The 25,791-nt window shown below is 36.9% G+C and overlaps 1 protein-coding gene across 10 annotated transcripts in view; it reads left to right on the top strand.

Annotated features, from left to right (window-relative positions):
• The window catches only part of FER (FER tyrosine kinase), a 205,636-nt gene that overhangs the window by 15,939 nt on the left and 163,906 nt on the right, over nucleotides 1–25,791 (top strand). For 8 of the 10 annotated variants that reach the window (XR_012778947.1, XR_012778948.1, XM_075526643.1 and 5 more), the window contains exons 3-5: nucleotides 3,952–4,210; nucleotides 8,385–8,558; nucleotides 11,677–11,776. Coding sequence is in view for 8 of the 10 variants with exons in the window: in XM_075526643.1 (XP_075382758.1) it covers nucleotides 4,004–4,210; nucleotides 8,385–8,558; nucleotides 11,677–11,776 (481 nt within the window). In the remaining 2 variants the exon portion in view is untranslated. Of the gene's footprint in view, nucleotides 1–3,951; nucleotides 4,211–8,384; nucleotides 8,559–11,676; nucleotides 11,777–19,206; nucleotides 19,374–25,791 lie in introns of those variants that run through there. The other 2 variants (XM_075526652.1, XM_075526644.1) reach the window with 2 other exon arrangements.

Below are 25,791 nucleotides of genomic sequence, written 5' to 3' on the forward strand. Positions count from 1 at the left end.
CTCTGAGACATATTTTAACTGTTAAAGCTTACCAAATATTGATTGTCAAATTTGCATATCCAGTTATTTTTATAGTAACATATATATTTATCTCTCACATTTCAAAATAAAAAAATAAACTAGCTGAAACTAATTTGTCCTATTTGATGCCACTGGGATTTTATTACTTCTACAAAACATGCTAGAATTCAGTTTGAGACTTCACTGGTGTGTCAAATTATGCAAGCATTGTTCATGTGTGGAAAAAGAGATGAACCTCATGGGTATCAGCCAGAAGTAAGAGAGATCTCTTCACAGTAAGAGTAAGCAATTCCTGTAGGTTTTTTTTCTGTATGAATCTAGCATATCATGTGTTCATTGTCATCAGTTTGCCATCTAGCTACTTTAAAACGTGATGCCATCTCTGGTTTTTTCCTTTAAGATAAAATAATCTCCCATGTTTTTTTGAGAAAGATTCCCCTCCCTGAATATCGTTCACACTATATTTTCATCTTTTCAACATTGGAGTAGAAAGTATGGTTGTGTCTCAACCTCCCCATATCTCCTGCTGGTTCCACAGTAAATCTTTACTGGGTTCAGATTTTGTTGCACTACTCAGTTTCGCCAGTAGTCTGTGGCTGCAAAATCTGGGTGGGAATCTGTCTTTGTCTTACATGTTCACTGTGAACATTGTAATGTTGTATGGTAAAACCAAGAAACGGGACTATTGGTATTTTTTCTGTAATCCAATAGCTGTGAACATGGGGAAGCACAAGGAGGCTCACACCACAAATAGCAGCCCAGCTTGTTTGCTGTCATTAATCAGCATCTCCTGGTGCTATGGTTGGAGACAGAGTGCTGATCTAAATGGATCATTGTGCCCAGATGATCGTTGCAGGTCCCTTCCAACTGAAATACTCTATTCTGTTGGTCTGACCCTATAGGACAGCTGTCAACTCATCTGTGCACACTAAGCAGGGAGATAGCAAACTCGGAAATGCCTGTCTGTATTGGTCCCAGATACTGTCTCTTTGAACATTGGCCTTTTGAAATGTGCTTGTGCTTTTTAAGAGTATTTGAAACACAGATTGCATAGAACATGTCTATTCACGTGTTTGGTAATTCTTACAGTTTTGACTTCAAGTAAGTGACTGTGACCTGTAGTGTTTTCACTTGTGTAAAAGTGTTAAAAAGTGTTAAAGGTGTTGAAAAATTAAAAGTGGTTTTAATGAAAAGTGTTGGGTTTTAGTTTATTGACAGTTAAGTGGCTTAGGTCTTGGATACTTGTTCAGCACTTCTTTGCCTCCACAATATTGGAGCATTTGAGTTTTGCTGAATGTCTTGATTGAACATTTTCTTAATTTACAAGGAAGGCGTATGGAGGCTGGCTTACCTAGTTGGGAAGCATCAGCTCTGAGGTTTTATGCTTGTTAGTCTTACCAAATCAGAATTTTTGCAAAATGAATCACTTTTGCAAAACAAATTTTTGCTGTGCTGCTTCTGTCATGGTGAATGGAAGAATTTCAAACAAAGAGCAGAGTCCAGTATGTGTACAATTTTTGTCTATGTACCCAGGCATCTAATAGTGTAATTGGAAAAAACCTGATTACTACTTAGTGAACGGAGGCTTAGCAGGCTGAAGTGAGATGTTTTTGGATCATCTGTTCTATTGATTTTTGTAATCTTATAGATCCACAGTGAGTCAGTAGAAGCAGACTGAAATATCGTATGCTGAGAATATCTCCTCCCTCCCTTGCCTTCCTGCCTCTCAGTAAAAGACAGAGGTTAGAGTAAAAGCAACCAAGCCAGCACTTCACTCAAAGCACAAGGCCAGACTTCATCCTGAGATTTCAGTTCCCATCTCTTCTGAATCTGGGATGTTAGAAAATAAAGATACTATCTTTTCTCATAGCTAACGTGCTAGGATATTTAGGTAATGCGCTAAAATGTGCTAGGAGAAAAATGAGCTTGATCACAAAAGTGCATATAGGTCTAAAGGGTGTCGAAAAATCACAAGGGCAGCTCCAGTCATGTTAGTAAGTAGGTGCTTTAAGATTTTTTCTTTCGCTCGTCTTACTAAAATATTAGGGGTTTTGCAAGACTGTTCTTGAATTTTAACTGTGAAAATATTGTCATTAATACAACTAATAATGACATAGCCCATCCTTTATAAATACAGCCAGCGTGAATTATTTACTGTTGCTTTTTATGACTGTGCTCCTAGCCATCGGCAAGGATTCTGACTAAAATATACAGCTTCAAATTAAAGAGCATATGAAAACTTGCGATAGATTTAAGGTTGCTCATACATTTGTTACATGGTAACATACATTGTCATATGTTAACTTGTAACAACACTGACTTGTATGTTATGTAGATACATAGTAACATGGCACTATTCTTATTTTCTTTATAGGATCTTTGTTTCTTTCACTACATAGCATGGTTTATGTTCTGAGAATAAACACGTAGTGGATGAGGCTTATTTCCGTAACTTACTGGAAGAGCTAATGGAGGCAGGGAACTGCAGGAAGAGAGGAATGGTCCTGGGAGTCAGGCTACCCTGGAGATCACTCTCGGCTCTGATTTACAAAATCTTCTGAAATTTTGTGTGGTAACTGAAGCCAATAACATCTTTTTTTTCCGGATACTAAATATGCTAAAAATGCTAGGCACTCTGAAAAGTCTGTCTTTAAGCCTTGTACATACCAGTATTAGGTGGTACAATGTTGACGTTAGTTTATGTGTCTCAGTTCTCGGTGTAAAATAAGATTATTAGTCCTGCTTTGTCCAATGGGCTGTTAGGAAGATAAATCTGTTAATGTTTGTAAAGCACTCCGCTACTTTAAGTGGCAATTTAAAGCCTATGAAGAACTTGGTACTACTGTGTTCAAAAGAGCTAAGACTTGGCTGCAGTGCAGGAATTAGTGAATAAGGAGTACACAGGCTGTGTCTGTACTGCAGTCCAGAGCTATAATTGCAGTTCATGAAAGTTTATCTTACCTAGTTTGAAGCTAATTATATAGGAACAGTTTTTTTGTGTATACACAGGAAAGAGGGTTCAGCCTGCATTACAAAACCTATGCAAGTCTGTGGAAATTACTCGTATGTGTGGGTTTATATCTTCCATGATGTGGCTCTATGTTTGTCAGTATCAGATGTAGGTGTTTTAGAGCTAGCTCAAACAGGTATCTTTGACTTGCAGTTGTATTACAGGATTTCATAAGGCAACATTTCTTATCTGTTTATCAAATGTTGTCCATTTGATACAGTAAGACTGGGCTGCCTTAGGGGAAAACCGTGTGAAGTTAAGGACTCTACCCTAATGTGCGTCCCAGGGGAGCAATGGACGGTTGCATGGGGAACCTCGTTTGGGAAATTTTCTGATTTTTGGGAGGTTGAATCTGCAAGTTTAATGGCCTGCTAACACAGTGTTTAGGAGCAAACTAGCTTCTAACTAGTTATCCATTTCCCACAGATGCAGTGCTTGAGAACTGATGTTTTATTTGGATTTTTCTGTGCTCCTAGGACAATAAACACCAGAAACAAATGTTTCAGGTCACCAGAAGTGGAACAGTGTAGTTGGCCATTCTTGTCTGGAGATACTGTCAGCTAGACTTATTTGATTAAATATATGGATTGGTCTTTACTACCTGCCTTAGATGCTTTTATGTGCTGCCTCATAACTCCACTTTAAGTTAGGGAGGTACATTTTACAGATGGAAACTGTACAGTTCTGGGCCTGAGATCTCTTCTGGTCATAGATGGGTGTTCAAAATAGTGCTCTGACCCTCCTTTCGCTTTATTTTGAGGAGGTGCTATGTATGTGGTTAGTCTTATCGTTAAGTTATTTCAGGCTATTATTTAATGTCTATTATTTATTGTCTATTATTTAGACATTAATAGTTGCCCTTTGTCACATTAGAAATTTTTCTTACAATACATGTCTCATGAATCTTGTTCTGCTTTCAGATGTGGTGAAGAGCCTATATTTGCCCCTGTGCGGTATATAGTGCCTTAAAAAATGGGGTTTGGAGGTGACCTGAAGTATTCTCATGATGCTTTATTAAAACTGCAAGACTGGGAACTACGCCTGCTAGAAACGGTGAAGAAATTTATGGTAATGAGAGTAAAAAGTGATAAGGAGTATGCCTCCACTTTACAGAATCTTTGTAATCAAGTAGATAAAGAGAGCACTTGTCAATTGGATTATATCAGCAATGTGTCCAAGGTAAGACTGAAGTATTTTGAATTTGGAATATCCTTGGAAATAACAGTGCTGGATTTATTTTTGTTTGTTTTAGTTTGAGTTGGATTCCTCTTCATTTAGCTTCTTGAGAGTTAATGTTGGCAAAGTATTTAAAATGGGCTCCTTTTAGTTCCTCAGTGGAATACAGAGAAATTGAGCTCCAGTCTTGCTTTGAAAATAATAACTGAACTAGAATCAATCCTGAATTCTGAAATTCAGTATTTTAAGTTCCTGGGTTAAGCCTGCTATTTTGTTTGCTGTTTTGAAAATAGAGTATGCTATGGTAAGCTTTTTTTAAAAGACAGTTAAATAGGAACTATTGTTTATGTTATATAGAATTTGTGACAGAAATAGAAAAATGCCAGGAAACTGAGGCAAAGCCTAACATTCCAGCTGTTATTCACACTGCAGTGTGTGTTGTACAAACAAAACATTAATTCAGGATGTTTCTCATAATTGTGAAGTTATTTTGTATCCAATTTAACATAACTGTGTTGACTTTTTATGAAGGTAAGGCTGTCCTTCCCCCAAATTATTAATTTTCAGATTTAGAGCAAGTCCAGTAAAGGTACTGATGAAGCAAACTTCCCTATTTCACCTGTTTGTAAGCTTCACTCCTGACTTGGATTCCTTCCTGACTAGAGAAAGCTATTTTGTTTTAATGGCTTATTCAATTCTTGGCCCTTCTGCTGTTAGCAGTAGTTGCACAGTCCCTTCAGTCTGGCATGAATCCTGATCTCCTCTCTGCAGGAAAACACCCTTTTTGGGTCAAGTTAAGTTTTAGACAAAGCAGTTTTTATGCAGTGGGCTTGTGGGGTGGCTGCTTGAATACTAGCTATGGCATTAGGAACGTGACTGCTCCTTGTGCAGCAGTCTAGATTTATACTGGGTTAAAGTGGCAGTGTGTGTGCCTTGAAAGCTGTGCTGCTATAGCTAGCCTGCTTCAGCTGCCCCAAAATTAGCACTGCACAGTGTTTTATCTGTAACAAATTCTGTTGTTGCTTCCCTCCCCACAATAATTCTTGTCTTGTAAATTAACATACTGCCTTTTTTTTTATCTGTGTGTTTTGGTGGTATATTTGAAATGCTTTTCACCCAATTATGTTTCTTATACACAGTTTGTTATAGATTTTGCTCTTTAAGTTGTGATGATTTTGGTAAACAACATTAAAGCATTGTCATTAACCTAAGATTAGCAGAAATCAGGTAAGCTTCAAGCTTTCTACTGTTGGATCCCAAAGTTCTGTATAGAATTATTGGTGATACAACTAATAATTCTTGCTAGTGCTGCCCCACTGGAATTGCTCTTACGTGCTAGCTAAACTGTCTAGCAGTTCTTTTAGGTGATGAAACAGAATGGATTAGGGCTAGAACAGTAAAGGAGCATTGGCATTACAAGGTATAGGCAACCCTTAACCTTCAGGTAGCTAGCTTAATCTAGGATGGTTCATGTTAGTGACATGGGCACTTCCTGTGAGCAAATATATTATAAAAAGCTGAAGATCTGACTTAAGCCATGTTCTTTTTGGGTTGAAGAGAGGCACATGTGTCACATTTTGAAATCTTATTTTGGACATAGGCCCTTAAATTGTTCTTTCAGGATTATTTTTGTTCCTTTTTTCTCTTTTTTTTTTTTTTTCCTCTTGTGTAGGTGCCATTTTTCTCTCAAACCCCATCCCTGATCTCTACATCTTTATACAACAGCAAAAATGTTCGTGTGCTACCGGCAGATCTTTTGTATGGGCTTGCCTTGAAATTTCACTGTCACCTTGGATTTTAAAGTTGTGTAGTGACACATTATCATATTGGTTTTGGCAGTTAAAATGTCTGAATTATTGATTACTTTACTCACTTCATTCTAATTTACTTTACTATTTCATGATAATTTTTCTCCCTTCCTGACATTTTACAGACTCAAAGTATGACCCAAATATTATGGGACATAAATCTAGTATCTTACATCTCCTAAGATTTAAAATACTGGTATATTAAATTTTTGGTATTATGTGGCATCAAAACCAAATACCAAGCTGTCTAATCTTTTATGGGTTTTGGTGTTTGTTTTTTTTTTTTTTTTTTTTTTAAGTGTGCAGCAAGAGTGAGCACTTTGAGAGAGATGGTGTTTGGGAAAATCTCTCCTATGTTTTTTTCATGCAGAGGCAGCAAACTTGCTGGAAGGCATAGTGGCAGCACCTGCTAATGCTAGAAAAGCAGTACTTTTAAGTGCTTCCCAACAGCTCTTTTGTGTGCATGTATGTCTAAAAAATACTGTTAATCCAAGCAATATTGTATTTTATTGCTTTTGCTGGGTTGTGGTTATTTTCTGTGAAACTAAATGCTTTGCCTTTTCTGCTATCCCAGAGCAGCTGCTTTTCTGTCCCATATAAATCTCAATTTTTGAAGCCTTTCCTCAAGTATAGCTTTTCACTTTAGCTTTTCCTATTTTAAAATAATAAAACATAATCATACAAAAGACAGAAATCCTGTTTAACTGGTGTTTTCTCGGTATGGAAAGAGGGATGTAAAGAACAGGAAAATGAGCAAATGATTTTTTTAAATGGAAAGGGAAGTTTTCGTTATGTTTCTGACTTACTCAGGGTCATTTGGTGAATTGTAAGCGAAGTATTTCTTTAGAGTACTTGTCCTGTTGAAAAATGCTTTTGCTGTGATTGTCAGGGTTGATTGAAACAGTACTTGTCTCATCAGTCATAAATCAGTCTTAAAGAAAATGGAGACCTCTGACTACATTTTCACTTGAGAGCACTCTTATGAACTCTTCTGTAACCACAAGACCCACTCCTCTCAGACAGATGTTTAATGATGTTTTTATCCTATGCAGCTTTGCAATATGGCTTCTGATGTCATTTGGAAAGTGTTCTGTAATGGAGAGGTGAAACAGTTTTCAGCCATAGCCGGGAAGCTTTGGCCATGATGTTTTACAACACCACACTTTAAGGAGTCTGAGAGAGCTCTGTGCCAGTCTGTAGGACGTTTACAAGCTAAAGAAAATGTTAAAGATGTTTTAATATGTACAGGAATGAACTGTCTTTTGTTTCCTTCTTTAGAATCCACTTTGCGTTGCAGCATTGTCATGTAGAGATGGAAATATTATGTATATATGTTTATATATGAGATGTAAGGAAACTCCAAAGCTACCAAACAAATTAATTTTCTAAGTTTTGATGATCTAAGGTGGATTTCTGTCTTTAGTGAGAGTAAGATAAATGCTAGTAAAACTAGCATACTAGCTGCCTTCAAAACCTGATAATTGTATGGCATGTAGCCATTCTGAAATTTTAGCTATAGCATAGCATTCAGTGTCAGGGAGTTATCTCTAAGGAATCTAATACTGTTCCTATCAACAAAGTGTGACAGGGATCTTTAGGGTAACAAATGCTTTTATTTGAACTGAACTTTAATTTTGTGTTCGTATCTGAGGTGCATTGGAAGTCTCTCTGTTCACCTTACAGTTCTTAATCAAAATTCAAAGCCGCACACAGCACATTAAGCTGTCCTGAAAACTGACTGACAGAATGGCCAAGGAATTTATTAAAGTAAGGGTACAGAAAGATGTTGGGTTACTATGACAGACAAGTAACTGCTTGTGTCTCTTACCCTGTTAGCACCTTATGCTTTGATACTGGTGGCCTGACTCTGATGCTGTCAGTTATGTGAAGCAGCTGATGAATGGTATCCTCTTAAACAGTAACCACTCAAATGCATATTACTGTGAGGTATTTAGGCAAGGGCAGAGAAGTCAGCTTGAAGAGAGTAACTGCGGCTGGGAAAAAGGAGAACAAAGGACATGGGAACATGCTTGTCAGGGGTGTCGGGGATGTATTCCAAAAAAAGGCTGTAAAGCTTTCATTGGTGTTCAGAAGTACTACGACAGTGCTGAAGGGTGACCACACAATATTGTATTTTTGTCTCTGGTGCTTTTTTATGATTCTATGAGTAAGTTTGAAGCATGATTTTGCTGTAGCAGGAAGAACATTATTTTAGAACATCTCAAGTGCATTTGGGTAAGTTGAAAATTGTCTTTTTACTGAATTGTTTTAAAGAGTGTTGCATCTTTTTCTACAGTTCATGTTCATTGTTTGGTTATTTGTAAGCCAGAATAAGTAAGTGCATTTCTGTTCCGACTTTTTTTTTATAGTCTTGGTTGCTTGTGGTACAGCAAACAGAACAGCTGAGCAAAATAATGAAGACACATGCAGAGGATCTTAATTCTGGGCCTTTGCATAGGCTTACAATGATGATCAAAGATAAGCAGCAAGTTAAGAAGAGTTACGTAGGTGTTCATCAACAAATTGAAGCAGAGATGTACAAGGTATTTTATTCAACTGTGCTTTATAAATTTATTACTGTTTTGTATGTTTAAAAAGTAATGTATTGAGAGTGGATTTTTTGAGTTCCTCTGGTTTTGTTTGTGCTGTGGTAAGAGTAGTGATTTGTGATATGTAGAATGCTTAGTTTAAATTTTAGTTATTTCCTCCACATTTTCTCTCCCCTGCTAGCTGACAAGGCAGAGATGGAAAGCTTTCTTCTATATGAATTCTATGGACAGATAGCACTGGAAATGCTCTTGTTCCAGTAGAGGATGATTCTCTGTGATACTTCTCTACTGCATCTCTGCAAATGTCAAAAATCAGATTGATAGTCTGAAAGGTCTACTGAGAGAAGGAAAAGCACTGTTTCTTCTTTCTTCCAGCAAAGAATTTGAGATTTCGAGTAGTGTAATTAAAATGTAACATCTGAGTAGTACAGTACAAATGTCAGGGACTGATGAGTAAAAGATTCTTGGGCCAGTTAGGAGAATAACTTTAAACTAGTACTACACATATATTAAGTTAAATATGTTGGTTCTAATAGGACTGCTTCCATAATATGCTAGGATCTTGGCATCTTCCCCAGGTATTGATTATGGAGAGTACATCCTTTTTGATGCATGGTCAGTAGGCTGTCTTATCTGATAAAATTTCCAAGCCAAATATTCACTCACAGCCACTTATGGATTGGTGCATCTGAAAATAGTCAGGATGGAAGAAGAAGAAAAACTGGTAGCATATGTTGGAAATAATAGAGGTTAAATATATAGAGAGTTGGAGAAATGGAAAAAGAAAGAAAGAAATGTAAGAAAGAGAGGCTAGGTAAAACAAGACTGGTGGAAATTCAGGTATACTTTTAAAAGAGACTGTGCAAAACATTTTTTTCTGTTAATAAGTTAACTCTAATAAAAGTGTCTTTTAAAATAAGGCTTTTTCAGAAAAATATAGTGCATATTGAGCATTCCCCAAATGATTAATTACAACCCATATTGATTTTAATTAATTATGGGCTGCATGGCAATGCAAATATTTTGCATCCTGATGAATAAGCTTGCATTGTTGGTTTTTTTTTTTTTCCCCTTCCTGATTTTCCTAAGAAGCATTTGAATAGCATTCTGATTAGATGTGATATGTTCTTTCATTGTTAGCTGACATTGTTTGTTCAAAGGTTTTGTGTCACTGGAGCACTTACTGGTTCCCAGAAATTCAAAATACTTCTCATGTTCTGGGGTATTATTTCTGCTTTTGTTACACACTGAAGCAAAGTACTTATTATTTCCCAGGACATTATACAAACCTTGTGAAGATCAGTGTCTGTGCATATCTTTAGGATACGTTGTCAAAAAAATGTGTTTTCCTTTAGGTGAAATGCATATGTATCATCCTTTCTTATTCTAGACACCTCTACAATGAGGAATCTTTCTGATAAAATTCTTAAGGACAGTGAAATACCATGTCTTTTACACAAATGTAGTAAAACTTGTGTCTTGTAGATTTATTCCAATTCTCATTAAGATACTGGATATTTTTTATTTCTTCCTGAAATTTGAGGGAAAAAAATAGAGTACTATGCTAGTTAGGTGGGCAAGACTTTTTGATATAAAAACGGGGTTTAAGATAATCCTTGTCCATCTTAGTTCCTTAAGTCTTATTTGGGGACAGAGATGCTCTTGACTTTGTTTTTGTCTGTTGGACCAACATAGTTTAAGAATCAGTAAAATATACTTTGCAATTATTACAAAGGTTTCTTAATACTAGTGACCTACCTTTTATTTTCCAGTTTTCTGTAAGAGAAGCCGTTCATTGTTATTTATGTCTTAATTATGTTCACTAATTCCTAATTTCATCTTTATCTCTATTTCTCATGGTGTCTTCATAATACAAGTTTGTCATGAAGTTATTTTTTCCTGTATCACCTCTATTAGTCTATAATAACAAGAGTTGTGAGTATAATTTACAGTGTGTAGAAATATGAGAATATGGGATTGATGTGGAGAAAAGTTCCTGCCTTTAAATTAAATCTTTGCATAGTTGACCCAGAAATAGAAACTATAGATAGCACCATGTTGACTCTTTGAGGGATTCCATTGTTTCCAGATGTTCTTGAGGGTGAAAGTAGTGGTATCTGGGCCTTGCCTCATGAGAAAAGGGAGAACTGTGAGCTCTGGCCTTCTTCGTGCCAGCTGCAAGAGGAACAGTTTTTCTGTAGAACAGACTTCCTTTTCTACCTGTTCAGTGAGCGGAGCACTTCCATTAAATTAAGTTCCTCTTCCACAATTTCCCATTGTGAGTGTATTTTTCTTTTTGTCAGAGTTTTTACTTTTCTTTACTATATATGCCAGCTTTTTGGTATTGTAGTGGCTGGTTTGTTATTAGGTTTTGTTTGCAAGTTCATGATTAGTGATTATTTCTGAACAGTGCACTAATTTTGTCACACAGTGAATGAAATTTGGGGCTAGAAGAGACAGCTTTATTTTAATTTTTTGACAAAAAATGTCATGTTCAGTGGAGCTGTTTCCACTACAAAAATATTCTTCACTGCTGTGTTCGACTGTAGTTTTTTTTGGGTTTTTGGTTTTTGGTTTTTTTTGGGGTTTTTTGTGTTTTTTTTTTGTTTGGTTTCATTTCCCTTTTAGGGATTTAAGTCTTACAACAGATAGACTGATTCATGCACAGTTGCTGTTTCTAAGCTGTTTGCATGAACTGTAATATCTAAAAATTCTTCTATCTTGCTTTTTTTTTTAAGATGCTAAAGGTTTTCCTTCCTATGTATAAACTTTTTCATCTAGTGTGATTTATTAAGCATCTTTTTGGTGCTTTTTTTTCCTTGTCATTGAAATGGAGTAGTGTTTATGATAAGCTGGATTTCCTAAGCATATTTTTCATTACACTGATGTGGATGGGGATCTCTGTTTCAGGCCTCTTATTTCATTCCATTATTGATTTTGATTTTGTTACACTGTGTAATATCCTATTAAGATTATCTCAAGCCAATAGAAAGTGGTAACATCCTTATTTTGGAAAATAAATATTGTTAATTCTCTTTCACTAATGCTATGACTTTTTTATACATTAAGGATAAGTGTTTATAATACTTTTTATATTTCTGTTTTCTTAAAGGTCACAAAGACAGAACTAGAAAAACTAAAATCTAGCTATAGACAACTAATAAAAGAAGTAAATTCTGCCAAAGAAAAGTATAAAGAAGCTGTGGCTAAAGGTATGACTGACTTGTGTTAATTTTGTCTATTTATTAGTGCCTTTTTCAAACCTGCTAAAACTCTTACAGTGAAACAGGGTAATGTTTTTAATTTGAGCAACTTGTTTACAATCTAAAAGCTCATTTTGTATCTTAAGTAAGACAGACTAATTGTCATCGTGTGTACTTGGTGGTACTCTTTTTAAAAAACGTAAAATAAAGGATAGCCCTTCCTTTAATATAAATGGTAATCCTTTTAAGTTCTTCTATTATTCCTTTAGTGGGTGTATTTGAAATGTAAAATTGCTCAAATGAATAGTGGTAAGTGAGTTGGAACTCCTTCTCATCTAAGTTGTAGCTGCAGCCGACTTGCATCCTGTGACTTATTATGGTTGCTGCAGTGGCATCAGCATCAATTCTTGACAGTTAGTATAATGGATCTGACCTTTGTCAACCTTAAGCAAAAGAGGAAAAGAATTCATTTGCACATTGAGATATTTTAAAGATTTTTGGGGAATGATGTGTCCAAACTGTATGGATTTTGATTCCTGTTGAATTGTGCTAATGATTAGATGAAGGAGAGCCTTTTTTCTGTGATGTATTGAAATATCTTGTTAGTAATTGTTCTTATGTGGCTTTCTAAGGTTTTTTTTCTTTCTTTAGAGAAAATTAGTTAGATGGCAGTATATAAATACAATGCCAAGATCCATCTTTAAGTTTTTGTATGACTGCCTAAAATGACAGTTATTGTCCTTGGTTCTGTTGTACTATAATTCACAGTGCAATATAGTACCTATCAGTGCTGAGAGAAAGATTGTTTCTTTCCAAATTTGTCTAAAATTTGGAGTGGTAGCCAATAATATAATGACAAAGTTATACTTAGCACTGTTTAGCTTCAGCTTTTTTTTCTTTTATTGATGTTCATATTCACTTAAAAATGTAAATACGTACTCAGTTATTAATTTCATCCAGTTCCCTAGCTGTTTTCTGCATATAACATTAAATTGGTGACTTGATTTATCCCCAAGTAACTACTTAACATGGGAACATATAGTATGTAACACAGAAAATATAATAGGCTGTTGTGATCTTAGTATGTTCTTTTTATCCCATCTTCCTGTTATAGCTCTGATCATTCTCCATTCCTGAAGCACCAAACTTTCCCATTGAAATCAAGGAGTGTTTTCACTGTCAGCAGCTGTGATGTTTTGACGTGGTTCTGATTAACTGAATTAACGTTTCTCTAGATAGACAGCAAACACAAGCTGGTTTTAAGACACTTATTTCTCCCATGGTTTTCCTTGACCTTCTCTTTCAGGCTTCCATTTAGTACAATTCGTACTTAATTTCACTTTCCCTAACATCTTAGTGTAAATCTGTTTTGACAAACACTGACCTCCAAAAAAATGTTGCAGGTTTTTCTCCCCAAAATTGCAGAATTGTTTATTCCCTGTCACACCCCAGGCCATGTTCTTGTTTACAAATATTTGTGTAGTTGGTGAACTACTACGGTTGTATATCAACTGCAGGTCAGCTGAGCTGTTTGCATTTTTTTTAAGCCACGGTATTTTCACAGAGTTTCTGAGCCCTCAAGTTGTCAAACTGGTTTGTAAAGTGAACAAGTTAGGGAAGTCTTAAAATTATAATGCTTCATTATTCCAGGCATTAGTTCAGTAACTAGTGCTTATTCAAATTATGTGCTATCAGAAAATATGACTTTTGTTAATATACAAACTGGTTCAGTTTTTCAGGATTTCAAGAATTATTGAAAACAAGTGAAGGAACAGTGCCGACCAGAACAGTGGGAGGGCATAACTGTTTTGTTATTGTTAAACAAAAAAATGAAAATCTTTGGACACCAGCTCCTGCAAGAAATGTGTTAAAAGAACCAGTCCAGGTCCACTTCTGTAAAATGCTGTTCTCAACAGACTCTGTTCCTCTGCCAAACCAAGTCTCCACTATAGTGCCTGGCCCTGCCTTTCTGGAGCTGAAGGGGACAACTACTCCTTAGGACATACTACTTTGTCTTTGCCCCTGGGCTTGGGCATGCTGAATTACCTGTAAATTTGTGCAGTACCTGTACAAATGGTCAACATGAAAAGAGTGCAAGTCACACAAAGGAATGACTTAGAAATTTCTCTGTTTTGCAAGTGCAGTGATTTTGAAATTTAGTAACTTTTTTTGGTTTTGTTTTGGAATAGCAAAACCATCTTCTAGTGAGAGAGTAAGTTCACTAGAGCTGCTAATGAAAGAGGTGCAAGTGGTTCTCTAGTCTGGGAAGATAATTGTTTCCCTGTTTTCTGGTTGAGTTGTTAAAAATGATATTAAATTCTGGGCTAAACACACACAGTAGAGGATATTAACTGAAAAGGTTAAAGCCTGGCAGTTACAAACTGTGGAAAGTGATCTTCTACAGTAGTAGTTGTTTTTATGTTTTTCTGCAGTCACAAAGTATTCTCAGGTAAATTTGAATTACTGTGTGTCATTCTTTCCACCAGCTAACAGGACAGTCACTTTGAATCAACATGTTGATACCCTAATGCAGGGTTACAGCTGTTTTCACTTTTTGCTGAAAACACTAAGAGGAAAGAGTAATAAGGGTTAAGCACTGAATAATGTTACTGCTTAGTTATGGGTTTTGTTTGTGTTAGGCAATGGGAAGGCAGCTGGTGGGAATTTTTGGCTAGTTTTGTAGTAAGGAAAAGGGAGCTGCTTTCTGAAGGATGCGGGAGCTTCATTATGGAAGGCTTTGTGCTCTCCAGATCTGGCGAAAAACGAAAGTGTCTGAGATGCTGGCTCAGGAGCTGTTCTGGGGAATTGTCCACTAGCACTGTTTCTTCTTGGGCATCAGGGAAGCTGTGTTGCAGAGGGTGCACCAATGAGCCTTGGCTGCCACTTGGTCCTTAGGCTGGGTTGCACTGCCCTGTTGTGGTCAGCAGTGTCTGCATGTTGTCTCAATCAGAAGTGACCGATTTATCTTGCTTGTTCTAGCCCTTACCCTATTTAGTCATGTGTTGCTGGTCTCTTCTGGACCAGTGCTTACCACAGGAATCACAAATGCAGCCTGATTGGTTGTTCTTGGGCATGGAGACCCCAGGTGTCAGGCAGTCCGGTTGATGTTACTCAGTTGGTTGATAGTTTTTTGGGTTTTTTTCAGTCCTTAATCCTTATGTTTTTTTAATGTATGGTGAGAGAAAGCAAGCTGAGAGGGGATAAAGTCAGCAAGCTGAACTAGTCCAGTGTCTCTGATGAGACATACTTCAGTAACTGGGACTATTGACAGATTGATTCCAATAGTCTCTTCTGGAATGGAAAGCTTTGTTAAAAAAAAAAAAAAAAAAAAAGGTGTATGTACTGGGACTGGGAATGCACAGCATGTTCCTTTGGAGAACTGGGGCATTAGGGCACGTTGAGGTCATAGGGCACGCTGGGATCATTGGAACAAAACGTAAGATAAAAACTTAATAGACTGTTTTTCCATAATGAAATGGACAGCCCTCTGAAATTTTTTGGATGTGTGATAGTGAGAAAAAATGGTGTAAACTTCTTACAACAGCAGTCCAAAATAACACTCACAGATTGTATACAACTCTGAGCCTACAATACTGTGCTGACATCAGTGATGTTGAGTAACAAGGTAAATAGAATGTGGCATGTTGATGTTGCTGCTGCAGGAAAACACATCAAAACAGAATTTATGCCAAATGATAAAGACATTGTTTGGCTAAAGAAGAAGTCACAAAGCTTCTAAAAAAGTTTCATAAATAATGGGTAAAGAACACAAAATGGAAACTGTAGAACGGTTGTAGATACCAAGTGTGATATCTCATTACAGTTTGAATCTCATTTTATTGGATCAGTAACTGCTTCCACTTAAGTTTGCTATTTCCACAATTATTTTTGTTTCTGCAGAATTGTGCATCTTTATTAAGTGTAGTTCAGAGTGTGTCTGTGGCATTTTCTAATGTTTTCGTCCTTGTTTTTTTTGATTAAACACTACTTATTAAAAAAAAAGGTTCAATAAGGAAATGATGAGTACTTGAAATCATCATGAAATCATAAACAATAACTTGCTTTTTTCCTTACTTTTTTTTTTTAATTTGAAAAGCATTAATTCTTAACAATTTAGTATCTATTTTTGTAGCTGATTTTGGTGTTAGGTGTTTAAATGTGAAATAGTTGCTCTTATATCAGTTAATATTGCAAGTTGGAATAGAGCCAATGTAGCTTTCGGAGGTTCATACTGGATTTTAATACAATATAAACTTTAGCAAAATTTACGGCTTTCATGTAAATACATCCGTTACAGGTGTTTATTGTATTCTTGTTACTAGTTAATTATTGATAGAATGTAGAAACTATGTTGCAACATTCTTATGCGACAGAATGGATCTGAAGTAAATGGTAAAGGAAAAATATATTGATTCCAAGTATTTAATTTCATAGTTTCATTTTATGCTTCTACAGCAGCATAAAAACATATTGTACCAGATTTCCCTAGGTTAGCTTGTGTACCCTGAAAACATTGTGACTTAGAGGAGACTAGAAATATTAACAGTACACTTAGCACATTATACAACATTGCATCTGCTGGAAGAATGTTTTCTGATCCCTGCAACTCTTGAGATTTAATACTTCAGAATTGATGTGACTTCTGTGGTACACACTGAAGTTGCATGACAGCATAAGCTATATCTATGATAAATAAGGAAGCTGTTGAAAAACTTTTCATTAAATCAAATTATTGTCCTACTATTCTTTGTGATAGCTGAGTGGCCAGAAAATACTTTTATTAGGTGGCTGGTGCATTCATTCTGAAATGCCTGTAAAATTGTGATTATACTACTATATTTCCTGGTGGCATGTGTTGCCTTTAGTTGTTGCTGAGATCAGGGAAACTCCTAGTGGGGTATTTTTAAAATTTATTTTTGACTGAAACTCTCACATTGTTAAGACAAAACAAGTAACACTGGCTGAACTGGTCTGTCTTACATAGAGACGTCAGCAGGCTGGATGGGTTTCAAATTAATACCCTATTGTAAGCGTTTCAACTCATAGACACTACCAGTGCTTGCAAGGGCTAGGGTTGTTTCTTGTGTGTAAAATAAAGCTTCTAGAGCAGGAAACCTTGGGGAATGCAGAGCCAAGAAACCTTGGTGACTTCTTGTGGAGTGCGGGACCAGCTTGGGCATATTGTTTCCACTCAACATGGACATGCAGCCCCAGGATCCGCTCTCCTCAGTCCTCACAGACCAGCACTCATAGGTCTGAGAGAATTTACTAGTGATGCTTATTAGGTCAAACATCTGACAGCAGTTCAAAAGACTGCAGTTTAATTTTTGCTATTTTTATGCTATGTTATTTGTTTATCTTAACATTAATTAGATAACTTTATTGAACTAATTCTTAACTCAGAAGTTTAGGTCTGGTATTCTGTAAATGTGAAATCTGTAAGTATACACAAATAGTTTTTTCCCATTTGAAAACTACTTTGTTATTTGCAGTCATTAATTTGTTAAATAAGGTTTGGGAAAAACTTCTTATCCTCATCTCAGAAACAAGTTGAGTGGAGGAGGGAGTGGGTGATTTTATTTGTTGAAGAAACACATTCATATAAGTCTCTTGCAAGACATAAAGGGAAAAAAGACCTCAGAGATTAAAAGCCAAGATCCTATCTTCTTTCTGTCTATCTTTGTGATTTTGGTCTCGTAAACCCCATGTTAATTACAAGCACTGCATTTGCATCTCTTTATTTGGAGAGTGATGATAAGGCTGATCACTCACTAAATTTCAGAGTTTGCTTCCTGAGACAGAACTAACAGTCAAAGCCATCCTAGTTTAGTTGCAGCAGTTTCCTGTAAAATGTACTTTGTATATCGGTATAAATTATTTCTAGTCTCCTGAGTTCTGGACACAAGTATAAATAGGGAGAGGAGTGGCTGAAGTGCAGCCCTGCAGCAGGGGATGTGGGGTGCTGGCTGACAGCAGGCTCAACACGAGTCAGCAGTGTGCCCTGGCAGCCAAGAGGGCAAACCGCATCCTGGGGTGCATCCAACACAGCATAGCCAGCCGGTCAAAAGAGGTGATTATCCCGCTGTATTCAGCGTTGGTGCGGCCTCACCTGGAGTATTGTGTGCAGTTCTGGGCCCCACAATTTAAGAAGGATGTGAAGGTCCTTGAATGTGTCCAGAGGAGGGCAGCAAAGCTGGTGGAAGGGCTGGAAGGCATGTCCTGTGAGGAGTGGCTGACGATTTTGGATTTGTCTAGTGTGGAGAAAAGGGGGGCTGAGGGGCGACCTCATTGCTCTCTACAGCTTCCTGAGGAAGGGAAGTGGAGAGGGAGGTGCTGATCTCTTCTTCCTGGGATCCAGTGACAAGATGCCTGGGAATGGTTCAAAGCTGTGTCAGTGGAAGTTCAGGCTTGACATTAGGAAGCATTTCTTTACCAAGAGGGTGGTCAAATGCTGGAAGTGGCTTCCTAGAGAGGTGGTCGATGCCCCAAGCCTGTCAGTGTTTAAGAGGCATTTGGAGAATGCCCTTAACAGCATGGTTTAACTTTTGTTCAGCCCTGAATTGGTCAGGAAGTTGGACTAGATGATTGTTGTAGGTCCCAACTGAAATATTCTATTCTGTTCTATTCCAGTCTAGTCTAGTCTAGTCTTAAGAAGTGAAGCCAGGCTCAGCACAGGAAACAATACTTCAAAAGTTGTATCACTGGGTAAAAGTCATGTCACTGGTGGTTTTATTGCAATCAATAAGAACTATCGTGTGAGGAAATAATTTTCATAATCACCTATGGTATTTAGATGTGCTTAGCATTATATGAAATACTGAGTTTAAGCAGATAACTTGGGTCAGGAAGGTCCCAAAATAATTTAAATGAGTAGTATAGAATAATCAATTATAAGCCAGTTCTACAAACTGTCTTTCCTATTCAGTGATGAAGACTGGGGAAATTGAACAAACTGAGGAAATGCTTAGTAGAAGAAATGGAGAAATTAGAGGATTGCCTCCAGAAGCAGGGGGCAACAAATTTTTCTCCAGAATTCACTGTAAATTGTATAACATATTCTTCAGTATTGGGAATCAATTACCCTGAATGTACATAGTTACATTGGCTTGATATATAACTGTAAGGGTAGTCTTTTTTTCTGCCATCTCTAGGTTTTAAAATTATTTGCTTTAATTTAAGAATTGGTTAGTCCTTTCCAAAATTCACTTAAGAGAAAGATCATGCTGGGGTCCCACTAGTATTCCCTCCACTTATCAGTCTGTGGAAGCAGATTTAAGTCAAGCTTTAGGATTCTTTAATATAAAAATATTTTATTGCTTTAAAAAAATGTTGTTAGAAGAAGTCCTATTTGAAAGCCTTGGTCATCTCATTCGTGAGTAATAAGAATGTGTTTATTAGAATAATGCAAACAAATAACGTAAAGGAATATTCTTTTCCAGGCACAATGAAATAACGCTCTGTGAAAATGTGTGTCTCCAGAGTTGAAATAAATAAGGAAGTGGCTATATGGGAGGTTTGTTATTGAGAAACAAATGTGGAGACAACAAAATATTCAGAAATTACCTCTGTTATTGAAAATGCTGAAAAATATGTAGATGAAAAGATAAATGCAGTTCTGGGAAATTATTTGAAAAACTGCTATCATAAACATTGGGAAATGTCTAATAGATCACTATATACATTGTCAGCTTTATACTTTAGTGCTGATACTTACAAAAATAAAAGATTCTAAAGCAAATCAAGGAAGAAATGTTTTTTCTGTCTGAAATATTACTATACGCTGAAGATTTGCATACTTTCTCAGAGGAGGATTGTTGCTTCATTCAAAAAAAAAGAAAGAAAGAAAGAAAAAGCCCTGATACTCCCCTCTTTTTTTCCATTTTAAAGTTTTCTGAAATCAAATGCTGTGATACTCTAGTGGGGTTATAATACAGAAAATTACAACAACTCTGAAGCCAAGCTTCTTGGCTTTTCCTGGGACCTTGCCAGGCCTCTCTTTAATCCTAGCCTATAAGCTCTCTGTTGGCTCCTCATCCATCCCTAGGCAGAACTCCATGCGCTCTAGCTGCTCTCTCACATAAAGGGCAACTCCCTCTCCTTGTTTTCCTGGCCTGTCTTTTCCCAAGAGCCTATATCTCTCCATTGCAATGCTCCAGTCATGGGAGCCATCCCACCACTCCTCCATGATCCCGACAAGATCATAGCCCTGCAACTGCACACAGATCTCTAACTCATCATGTTTTTTCCCCATGCTGCATGCAGTAGTATACAGGCACTTAAGCATGGCACCCCAGCATGTTGAGTTCCTGGAGAGGATTTGGGGGGATTTTTCACAGTGGTGGCTTGTAGGAACCTCCTTGTCCACATGCAGGTGCTGGAGGTGACCCCACCCAGATCCCATTTTGTTGACTTTGTGATCCCTTCCCATCACACCACCCCATGCCCTTTGCTCAGCAGTCTCGTCCATTGTTCCCTCAGGACTGTGGGTCACCTTCTCCCTCCCCTGGGTTTAAAGCCCTCCTAATGAGGTCAGCCATTGTATTGGTGAAAATAGTTTTACCCTGCTTAGTAAGGTGCTTCCTATGTCCCAAGCAGACAGTGGTCTGCAAACAGGGTCCTGTGGTTGTAGAACCCAAAACGCTGTCATCAACACCAGCTCTGCAGCTACTTATCGACCTGTATTGTCAGTGCCCTCCTTGCAGCCTTTCCCATGCACTGGCAGGATTGAGGAGGACACCACCTGGGCCCCCACGCCCTTGACGGCTGCCCCCAGAGCTCTTTAGTCACTTTTGATACTGTCTAGGCTTCCCCTGGCAGTATCATTGGTGTCCACATTTATTATAACATTGCCTCTGCTGTTTTTCCTGATATTTATCCATACCCAGAAATGTGGGTGGATTTGCTTTTTGTGCTTCCTGAACTACAGAGGCAGTTATGTGAATTCTTGAGATATGTTTTTGTCCTCCAAGTTTCTCTGGGATTGTTAGTCATAGTTTTATTTATGTATTGAGATCTTCTTCCCCCCTATTACTCATGTGTAGATCTTCAGATTGCCCTTCTAATTTTCATTTTGCTTGTCCTGTAATTCTGCTGCTTTTCTGTTTCCACAGTTCTAGTATATTTAAGGCTCCTCACTGTTTCCTGTTGGGGGTATATAATGCTCCATTGGCATGTCAGGTGTGTCTCTGCCTGCTTTTGAAACTAAATTAAATTCATTGTCAAAACCTGGACTTGTGTAATAAAATGATATTCTCCTTTGTCAGATGGACATTATCTTCATTAGTGTTTCTTCATGGGACAGCATTCACTGTGCACTGAAGCTGAAGGTTTCAATGCCAGGAGCCGTAACTCCAAAAAGTTAATTCATCTGTTGTGAGCTAAGCCTTTATAATAATCTCCATCGCCTCTTTTATGAACACTTTGTCATCACTTCTGAATGGCTGAAGATCATACCTATCGGTATCAGTAAAGTTCCTGAGAGTGAGAGGCAAGGGGCAGTCCTTCTTGAATACTGTAATATTGGACTCCAGACAGACTTTTTCTGAGATTTATGAAAAGTGGACAAGAAATTCTTTCTAATTCTCTTTCTAATTCTCTTTCTCTTTGGAATTAGAAATTCTCTTTCTAATTCCAAAATGTGCCTAATTCTGACAGATTTATGTTGTTTTCAGAAACTACTTACTATTTCAGTTATGCCTCCTCAAAAAGCAATCATGATACTTATTGTCTTTTAAGAGCAAACACTTAAAGATGCAAAAATTTGAGAGAGCATCTCAAATATAAATATATGCTTAGATGTTGACAAGTTTTTAGCTTTCTGTGTCTTCTCAAATTTTTATTCTTTAAAATTTTTTTCTCCTTTCCTGTCCTCAAAGGTCCCAAATAAAAAATCAAATAAAACCAAAGCAAACTTAAGAACAAATAGCGTAATAACTGATACTTCCAGGAGGTCTTCTAGACAGTTTTTCTTACCATTGTTGCAAAGCAACACTGAGAGGAAAAAATACAATCTTTGTGTAGAGTGGGCCATCATTAGTATAGGGTTTTGTCCAAGCTGAAAGGCTGATTTGTTACATTTGCAATGAAACAGAATTCAGGGCTTATGTTGAGCTTTTTTGCTAGCAGCTGATCTACAATGTAGACATAAAGAAATAATTTCTTACTGCGTTCAGTATTGGAATTCTTCGGGACATCTTTCTGTAGTTAACCAATCCAAAATGTTTCTATTTGAGCTTTTGATTTTGAGGGGAAAACTTTGTATTTTATGTTAGTCAAACTTGAGATTTTCACTGTATGCTGTTTCTCTTTGTAAAGAATAGATCTTTAAGAAAATAATTTTGTCTTTTGGGCATTTACTTGCCCGTAAAATTTAGCTGAAGGGCTGTAACTAAAGCAGCTTAACTGGAATTTTCTGTTGCAGAAACAACAACAGTAGATATAAGCCTCAGTCATTAGTTTAACCTATGCTATCATGAAACTGGATTTGAAATCTGAACAGCTAAGCTTGTGCCAAGTCTTGACTTCAGTCTTAGATGTCACACTACAGGTAGCCTTCAGGAGGTGGGTCCTTGCCCTATGCGAATTAGTGAGTGCTTTACGCTGTATTCCACAGAGTCAGAATTTTGCTGTTTGACTAAAATGTCAAAATCTATAATGCAAATTTGAAGACCTCACAAGTGTTAAATTTTATTGAAATCAGTGATAACTAAATGTAGTGAACATATAGGGAATATGAGCCTTGACTTACAATTTTTGATCATCTGGAAAAAGTTGTAAGGGGATAAAAACCTGAGCTCTTCAGTATAATAATTTCTTTTTAATCTAAAATATGTATGAGAATTTTTTATATTAGCAATATTTATTTTCTGAAACTCAGTTTCTCTGAGGCATTTGCACTGTACATTGATGCTTATTTACAAAAAGATGAAGTGAACATTATGAGCTGAAATTTTTCTCGGTTGGTCTTGGTTGTCCTATCCAGTTTCTGTTCTTCCATTCTAGGTGAATATGAGGCTACAAGAGACTAATACTTAGGATTGTAAGAACTTTGGAACAGCAAATCTGCCTTTTTGATAGAAAATACCCTAAACCAGTTTTTTTCTGGATGGCTCTGTTGTACTGTATTTAGTGAAATCTTGAAAGAGTTTTTATTAGAAATTGAAATACTTGACTCTCTAGAATGTTTTAAAAAGAATGCCTGGTTTTTCTTTGCAAATGTCAAACTTTCATAATTGAATTTTGCAAGCTTCATAATGCTGTTTATGGCATGACATATTGTATACACAGTCAGTTTCTATAAACATTAAACAGTTTTGTCAACAACTGATGGCAGTAGAATTATAATTACATCTATTTATGAAATTCGTTATACAGATAACGAAAATTGGATGTTTTCCTCTGTGCTAATTGACATGTAGAACAACTGTGTACTCTGCCTCACTGCATTTTGCTGCTTTAAAAAGCAAATTGCAATATGGAAATAATACTGTAGCTGTGTTTCTTGTATTAATTACAGGTCCAAAGGCTGTATTTAATAGTTGAGTGTATATGATAATTTGATTTATTTTGCAATTGGTTGAGGTGTTCTGCTGAGGAATAGTGTATAGCAAAGGAATTTAGTCCTCAAGGCAGATGGTAAAATGGGATAGTTTAGCCATTAATGAGATTTCTGAAAGAGAGATAGTATTGTTAAGTCTCTAGTTATGTGGTTGTGATCATTTTTAGTGTAAATTTTCAGTTCAGTTTGACTGTTGAAGGCTGTTTGTTGTGGTTCATAGGTCAGAAGCCTGTACTGATGGCACATGGTATAATTTGACATACGCTGATTTTTGGTAAGCTGAAAGCTGGTAGGGGCTGTATTTTAAAGACATGCATGGATATTGTAGGTTTTAAGTTCTTAAACTATAACGTATGGAGATAATTTTGGATTATGTAATCAAGGGCATGCTTGAGTAGGAGTGGCCAAACATACAAGAAATAATCCAGCATTTCTCCCTCTGCTACCACCTTGTCTCCCTCTTCCTGTTTCCCTGGCCAGTGTATCTCCCAATGGAATAGGCCAGGGCAAGCAAAACTTGGTGCTTCCAACTCTGACTTCCAGCTGCCTTGTCCTCTCCTCTTTCATCCAGTCCCTATGCTATAACTACTACTTGACCTTCTCCCTTCCAAACCCTCTTCAGTCACCTTCCGTTATTTCCCCATGTTCACGTGCCTCTCATTCTCCAGAAAGACCTTATAGTGTATATGTCTTGGTCTGCAGACGACCAGGTTGACACTGTAGCCTACTGTATTTAGAAACTGAGTGTGTATGATACTTCAATTTATTCTGAAATTAGTTGAGGTGTTCTGCTGAGGAATAATGTATATAGAGAAGGAATTTAGTCCTCAAGGCAGATATGAAAATGGGATTGTATACCATCCCATTGTATTGGTACACTGGTGTCAGACATGCACGTTTGGTGGTATCTTACTTCTGGGATGTTATTCTGGGTGTGATGTATTGGATTTTTTTTTCCTCCAAATGATCTATATTTAATTTAGAAATAACTATTGCAATGTTTTTATGTTTTAGGGAAACAAAAAAATTACAGTCTTCCCAAGAAACATGAGTTTTGATTGTTTGCCAAAGACAAAACCTGTTATCTCTGGCAGAGGTTTTAGAGAGAGTTAAGATTGTTGTCTCTCCAAAACAGTTTTACAGAAATTTTTAAACTTTCATTCATACCTAAATGAAAAATACTTCTCTGGTGACAACTCTGGAGATGTGTTTTGTCTTTGTTGTGCAGAGTAACTTTGTTCATTTAGCTAAACTATGGTGTAAGAAATCTGTTCCTTCCACATATAAAATTAGGTCAATGTTAGAGTGTTTTTAATTAAATGACAGACATAATATCCTTTTAAAGTAATTTTTATTACTCTGTGTTTAAAATGTAGCTGACAGTGGCGAGGTAGCAAATATATAGAGAGCCATATGAGGGGATAAACAGACAGCTGTCTCAACTTCATGGTGATTTGTTACCTAGGAAGTTCTTGAGTCAGAAGTGCTGTCTCTCTTAGTTCTTAGCACCTCTTCAGGATTTTTTTTGTGTACACATGTCCGTTCACTATTAAACCACATAAGTTTTTCATGCTTACAGTAACTTTGACCAAAAGATTGGATAGGTTAGCTACAGGCTAGTTGAAGAAGAATGTCCTTTGTTTTTAACAAAGTGCATACTATTTCCATATAATGCCTTACAGTTGTTACATTGGAAGAGGTTGGGAAGGTCTGTTAACTGTGTGTCCCCTCTCCAATGTTGCTCCTCAGTCTCCTGGTGCTTCAGGAGTCCTCATTTTAGTAATTCCTTCTGGATTCCTTGTGTTTCCTACCTTTCTGATGCTTGATGCCCTTCTGTAAACCTTTTTCATTTCAAATTTCCTCCTTGAGGTGAAAGAACTGTATACTGCTTTATGTGGATTTAATCAGTGGCATAATAATGCTGTCTAGTCCTTTGCTAAATAACATCTTGTCTGATGGCTGCTGAACACTGAGTTAACATTTCCATCAATCTTTCTGTACTAACCCAAAGATCTCATTTCTGAGTGCATTCAGCAACCTTACAACAGATTACTAACCTTGAATAGTTTTTTCCCCATATGCATCTCTATAAATATTCACACTATAATTTACCATTTTGTAATTTAATCAGTACATGTTAAATTTTTTTTCCAGTTCTGCATATTTGGTTCCCCTATTTGCTTCCTTCAGACGGCATCTTCATCGTCATCTTTATCACCTCATGTATCAGGACCCAACTGGTGTTCCTGGGGCACTCCATTGAGTGCCTACTTCCTCCTGTAAAAACTACTAATATTTCAGCTAAAACTTTCTTAAGTTCCCTTAAAGTTCCAAAGCTAAACATCATCCAGTCCTCATAATTTCTTCATATTTCATTTATTCTCTGACCTCTTCTTCTGACACCTCAGAAGAGAGAGATTCATTGACTCTTTCATGAAGAGACATTTCAGCCTGCAAATCTCTTAAG

This window comes from Mycteria americana, chromosome Z, assembly GCF_035582795.1.
Source record: "Mycteria americana isolate JAX WOST 10 ecotype Jacksonville Zoo and Gardens chromosome Z, USCA_MyAme_1.0, whole genome shotgun sequence".
In the NCBI taxonomy this organism is placed as follows: Eukaryota; Metazoa; Chordata; class Aves; order Ciconiiformes; family Ciconiidae; genus Mycteria; species Mycteria americana.